At 66.8% G+C, this 6,076-nt stretch overlaps 2 protein-coding genes across 2 annotated transcripts in view; both read left to right on the top strand.

Annotated features, from left to right (window-relative positions):
• The window catches only part of EMIHUDRAFT_250846 (hypothetical protein), a gene marked incomplete at both ends in the record, with an annotated part of 5,560 nt that extends 3,046 nt beyond the window's left edge, over nucleotides 1–2,514 (top strand). The window contains 3 exons of the mRNA XM_005756033.1: nucleotides 59–1,337; nucleotides 1,408–1,817; nucleotides 1,853–2,514. Of these exons, the coding sequence (XP_005756090.1) occupies nucleotides 59–1,337; nucleotides 1,408–1,817; nucleotides 1,853–2,514 (2,351 nt within the window). The remainder of the gene's footprint in view (nucleotides 1–58; nucleotides 1,338–1,407; nucleotides 1,818–1,852) is intronic.
• Nucleotides 2,515–3,768: 1,254 nt separating this feature from the next.
• On the top strand, nucleotides 3,769–5,975 carry EMIHUDRAFT_250844 (hypothetical protein; the record flags this gene model as incomplete). Its single annotated transcript, XM_005756032.1, has 2 exons — nucleotides 3,769–5,868; nucleotides 5,958–5,975. The coding sequence occupies 2 exons, from the start codon at nucleotides 3,769–3,771 to the stop codon at nucleotides 5,973–5,975; spliced, it is 2,118 nt and encodes a 705-aa protein (XP_005756089.1).
• Nucleotides 5,976–6,076: the final 101 nt, after the last annotated feature.

Genomic DNA, 6,076 nt, shown 5'->3' with positions numbered 1-6,076 from the left:
GGCCGCCCCTCCGTCCTCCTCCTCGACGACCCGCTCTCCGCCGTCGACGCGCGCACAGCGTGCGTGCTCCTCGACGCCATCGTCCGCTACGTCAAGCGCGGCTGGCTGGCGGAGCCCGAGGCCGGGCCGGTCGCGCGCGCCGCGCTCGTGTCGGCATCACAAGGCGGCCACCTGCACGCCTTCGACTCGCTCCTGCTCATCGAGGGCGGCGCGGTGACTGCGCACGGCCCGCGCGAGGCGCTGCTCGCCTCGGGGTCGGAGCTCGCGGACCGGCTCCTCGGCGCCGCCGCCGCCGCATCGCTGGACGACCTTCCCGAGGCGAGCCGCTCGCCGGCCGAGGCGGCGGCAGCTCTCGCCAAGGCGGCCGAGGGCGCGTCTGCGGCCGGCGCGAAGGCTTCTGCGACGCCGCCGGGCGGCGTCTCGCGGCTCACCACGGCCGAGAGACGGCAGACGGGTTCCTTCTCCTCTGGCATCTACACCACCTATCTCCGCGCGCTCGGGACCGCGTCCGTCTGGTCCTACTTTGCGCTGCTCGTGCTCACCTACAGCACCTTCCTGCTCGCCGACTTGTGGCTCGTGCGGTGGTGGATCGGCGACGCGGGGCCGGCTGCCGGGTTACCGACAGCGAGCCGGGCGGGCGTCTACTCAGGCTTGTGCCTCGGCTTCATCGCGCTGATCATCGGCTCGTCCATCTTCTTCACCGTCATTTCGGTGCGCGCCTCGGCGGCGATGCACCGCAGCACGCTCCGCCGCGTCATCTACGCGCCGCTCGGCTGGTACGACAGCACGCCCTCTGGACGCGTCCTCTCGCGCTTCACCTCGGACCTGAACACGGTCGACATCAAGCTGAGCATGGACGTGGACAACCTGATGCATATGTTCTTCCAGGCGGCCACGATGGTCGGGCTGATTGCCTCCACGACTTGGGTCCTCGCTGTCGTCGCCGCCGGCGTCTTCGCCGTCTTTTGCTTCGCCACTCTGGTCGCAGACCGCTCGATACGCGAGGTGCGCCGCATCGCCAACAACGCTGTCTCGCCAATCATGTCCAACATCGCCGAAATCAAGGTCGGGACGCCGCTCGTGCGGGCGATGCGCCTCGGCTCCTTCTTCGCCGCCCGCCAGTCTGCGGCGATTGGCGCGTGGGCTCGCTTCTCCTACCTCTCACGGGCGATGCAGTCCTGGTCCGCGCACGTGGGTGGCTCCCTCGCCTTTGTCTTTGGCGTCGCCACATTCTTCTTCATCATCGGGAATCGCGCCTCGTTTGGGGTAGCGGAGGGCGGCCTCGCGCTCACGTACGCAGTCGTCGCCCCCTACTTCATCAACATCATCTCCGAGATGTGCCTCGCCGACTCCCGCGCGTGGGCCTGCCACGGTGCGTCTCTTTACACCTCCCTCGGCTGATCATAGGTTTGTCCAGCTGCGCACGTCCATGGCGGCGCTCGAGCGGCTTCTGGAGTACCTGGAGCTGCCGCAGGAGCCGCCGCACGAATTGCCGTCCGACCCGCCGCAGGCCGACTTTCCAAAAGCGGGCGAGGTGGTCTTTCAGAGCCTCTGCATGCGGTACCGGCCCGGGCTGCCGCTTGCGCTGGCGGACTTCTCGGCCACCATCGCCCCCCGGCAGAAGGCCGGGGTGGTCGGCCGAACGGGCACGCCACCTACTGGCCTGATCGCTAGCACCGCACCGATGGTGACTCGCATCGTTTGGCGCTCTTTAGGCGCTGGCAAGAGCACGCTTGTCCTCGCTCTCTTCCGACTGCTCGAGCCGGCTGCGGGCAGCATCCTCATCGACGGGCGCGAGACGGCCTCGCTCGGCTTGCGTGCGCTCCGCCGCACAATGTCCATCATTCCTCAGGCGCTGATGCCCCCCGCGTGCGCGGCCCCTCCCGCGAGCTTTGGCGCGAGCTCGCCGCCGCCTCGCAGGATCCGGTGCTACACCAGGGCACCGTCGCGCACAACCTCTGCCCCTTTGGAACAAAGAGTGACGAGGAGCTGGCGTCGGCGTTGGTGCGCGCTCGGCTCCCCGCCGACCTCCTCGGCACGCACGTCTCCAAGAATGGCTCGAACCTCTCCTCGGGCGAGCGGCAGCTCCTCTGCTTTGCGCGCGCGATGCTCGAGGAGACGTCGATCCTCGTGCTCGACGAGGCCACGAGCAACCTCGACGAGAACTCTGACGCGGCGATGCAGGCGCTGCTCCGTGAGGAGTATGCGGCGAAGACGGTGATCACCATCGCGCACCGCCTCCTGACCGTCGCCGACTACGACACCCTCCTCGTGCTTGGCGGCGGTCGCCTGCTCGAGCAGGGGTCGCCCGCAACGCTGCTCACCGACCCAGCATCGGTGCTCAGCAGCATGGCTGCCGCTCTCGGTGATGAGGGGAGGGCCGCGTTGCTGGACAAGGCACGGCAAGCGAAGGGCCGCCAGTCCAGGCACACTCCTGCTCATGAGGATGAGCAATCCGTTCGCGTCCCTGGCGTCTCACCCCAAGCCGACTCGGTGGTTCATACCCGTTTGTAATCTTCTCAGTTGTGTGATGCGAATGTGAAAAGAGACGATAATGATCCTAACACAAGAAGACACCTCAGCTCTCCTCCTCCGACGAATATGGCAAGACCGCAACGGAAGCGACCTCGGCGGCTCTAATCTCGTCCTCGCGCTTCTCAGCGAAGGGCTTGGACCGGCTTCCAAATTTCGCGGCGCGATCGCCTGCGGCTTGGAGCTCTCTTAGCTGCCGTTCACCCCTCGAAGGTCGCATTTTGGGTCGTGCCACGACACCGTCTAGAGCAAAGTATTGCGTGCCGAGAAAGCTCGAGTACTCGGCAGGTTGGACGCAGTAGCCGGGCAAGCCTGCGCAGCTCTCGAGACTGCGCACGTCTGCCGCGCCCTTGTGTGCCATCGAATTCTCGAGGGTATAAGACACGCTCCGCTGTTGGCGGACGTCGCAGCCGGATGCGTCGTAGACATGACGGTGCCGCCCCATGGCCTCCTCAAAGCTCAACGTCTTCGCCGAAACTTGATGCCGCGGCAAAATCCGCTTCCCCCTCGGCCTAATCTCTGCCGGCTCGGGCTTGGGCGAGTGACTGTAGACGCGCGGCTCGAGCTGGCTCCTGTCCCTCGGTAAGGCGACCTCTGATGGCTGGAACCTGCTCGGCTTCACTTTTTCCGCAACGAATGACCGGCCGCTGCTGTCCCACTTCTCCGCTGACGGTCCGAACGTCTTTAGGTGCGGCCTCACCACGCAACCTTGGTCTTCATCATCTTGGCTAGCTCGTGGTACCGCTCGCTTCTTTTGAAGGCACCATCGTGGGGCGTCGCCAGCGTTGATGGTGTCGGTACGCTTCATATATGCATACGCGGGGGCGGGGAGGGGGGCGGAGGAGACGGAGGCGGAGGCGAGGGCGGGGGCGGGCAATGGATGTTCTTGCAGGTCGTTACACTGCCCGCGCCAAAAAAAGTATTCGATTGGATCCAAGTCGCAAAACCAGAACAGGAAGCCAGATGACCGAATCCGAATGACCCAACCACCCGTGGAATTGCGATTCGCCCTTTCCTCCACCCTGGTGGCGGTCGCGGCGGCCACCGCTCTCGCAACTGCATACGCGCGCCAAGAGGTGACGAACCTTGGCAAGCTCGGCCTGGCTTCACGTCTCGTGCTCGGTGGTGCCCTTGGAGTTGCGGCGTCCATGGGTCCACTCGCCGTCGACCCAGAGCGCTCTCCCTGGACCACGGCTAGAGGCATCTCGCAATCTTTTGATAGGTCTCCTCGTCGCCATGCTGGCCGACCCCATGACTGGTTTTGCCGGATGGTCTCTCGCGACACTGATGCCCGCGGCTGCACTCGCCGCCGCCGCGCACGCTGCGCTCCGGAAGCAGCGCGGCGAGCTCTACCGCCACTGGTGCGTTGAGACCTGGTGGCTACCGTTGCCGTCGGCCGTGGCGCTCTCGGGCGGTGCCGTCAAGCCTGCCAGCGAGCCCGCCACGCACTTGCTGATAGCGGCTGCTCTGGTTCTCCTCTGGGCAACCTGTGCGACGGTCGGGTTGGTGGAAAACCGCGCCGTTGGCGTCGCTGTTGCGTGGGCGGTTGGGCTGGCGCTGCTCGACGCTGCTGCGACGGCGGCTTCGCACGCCGCGCTCCGTCTCGGAGCTGTCCGCCGGCTTCTTACGGATGACGACGTCACGCTGGCGCGCAAGGTGGCTGCCGCGGCAAGTGTCGCCGGCTCGCGCGAGCTGGCGGGCGTTGCGCGGGTGCGTGCTTCCACCGGCTATCTCGTCATCGACGAGAGCGGAGAAAAGGCGGCGATGGGGTCAAAGGAGCTGGCGCCTGTGTCGGAAGAGTACCTCCGGAGCCGTGAGGCAGCGGCAGGTGATCGGCTGCGGGAGGCTGAGCTGCACTATGGTATGCTTGGCCAGCGCGCTGTTGCGGCGCGTGCTCGCAAGGAGCAGGAAGGGGAGCAAGACGTGGACGAGACCCACGCGGCGACAGGCTGGGCTGAGGTGATTGCGGCGGAGGGTGTCCTCATCGAGGCTCACCGTGAGCGCGTCGCCTGCGAGGTGCGTCTAGTGGCCGAATTGCTGCAGGCGGCCGACGCAGCCGACGAGGCCGAGCGGCGGGATCTGCTCCTCTTCGCAAATTCGGGCGCGGTCGGCGTGATTGGCGCTGCAGCTCTCAACGCCGAGCTCGCGACTCTCAGCGATGACGAGCGCGCCGTGCTCGAGGCTGCTGCGGCCCCCTTTCGAGAGGAGCGCGAGCGACGAAGGCGTCTAGCCGACCTTCACGCGGAGGAGGAGTCGCTAGCGGCAGAGATGCGCGCATGCGCAAGCAAGGCGGCGGATGCAAGGAGGTGGCGGCTCGAGCAGTCGATTACAACCGGCAGCGGACGGACCCGCGAGCTGCGGCGTCACCTACGGGACGCAGTAGGACGGGCGCGGGTGTCTGCGAGCACGCTCAAGGACATTTGCGAGGCGCTTCGTGGGGCAGGCTGTGCGCCTCCGCCCGAGGCCCCAGCTGCACCTGTTGACGTGGAGGACGTGGCCGCGCAGAGCGAGATGGCCGAGGCGGCGGAGCTGGATGCAGTGCGACGGGAGGCAGCGGCGCGTCCCCTTGCGAGCGTCGATCCGGTTGCCGGCGCAACTGAGCAGTCCGATGAGGCGCGTCTCACTGCACGCATTGAGCACTTCCGACAGCTCAAGGCCGCACGGGCTGCAGAGGACGAGAAGGAAGGCGCACGACAGGATGCGCTGGTCAAGCGGGTCCGCGCCTCCTTGGCTGCGGACGAGGCGCGCCTACAGCAGGAGCTGGCAAAGATGACCGAGTACGAGAGCACGCTCAGCACTCGTCAGACAGAGGCGGCCGCTTCCCTCGCACAGGGCGAGGCGGCCCTCGGCCCCAGCCGGGAGGCGGAGGCGCGCAACGCCGGTAAGGCGCGCCGCGCCCTTGCCGAGAAGCGGCGGCGTGAGGAGAAGGCGGCGCGACGAGGCCGGGAGCAGGCAGACGCGCAGCGCGCACGCAAAGCAGACATTCAGCTGCGGGGCGTGGGCGCTGGGGATCCGTGGGAGTTGCTCGTGCAGCCGCTCGTTAAGCAAGCCGTGGCGGGAGAGCCGTGGGATGACTACGTTTTCCCGGCCGCCGACCCCTCGCTTCCTCCCTCCAAGTTTGGCGCACGCTGGGAGAGCGCGGCGCAAGTCTTCTCGTCGATCTCAGTCTTTGCAGATGGCGGCGGCGAGACCGACCCGGTCGAGACGTCGGACATAGTCCAAGGCGCGCTCGGGACCTCCTACCTCATGTCGGCTCTCGCCATCGCGGCCTCGCGGCCGCAGCTCATCCGCGATTGTTTTGTCACCAAGGAGCCCAACGATGCGGGCCTCTACTGCGTCCGCCTATTTCGCGATGGTGCCGTGCCGCACCCAGCCAACCCCCAGCTGGCCCGCAGATGTCCCTTCAGCGCCAGCCCCCGTTGCAGGCCTACCGCGCCACGTGATGGTGAACGACCAGCTCCCGATGGCAGCCGACGGATCCTCCAGACTTACACTGCAGCATGCAGCTGCACTGCCGTGTCTCACATTCCTCTTGTCTTTTTTT

The sequence above is a fragment of the Emiliania huxleyi genome (assembly GCF_000372725.1).
Source record: "Emiliania huxleyi CCMP1516 unplaced genomic scaffold EMIHUscaffold_993, whole genome shotgun sequence".
Lineage (NCBI taxonomy): Eukaryota > Haptophyta > Isochrysidales > Noelaerhabdaceae > Emiliania > Emiliania huxleyi.
This window is presented reverse-complemented; position numbering and strand designations above follow the sequence as displayed.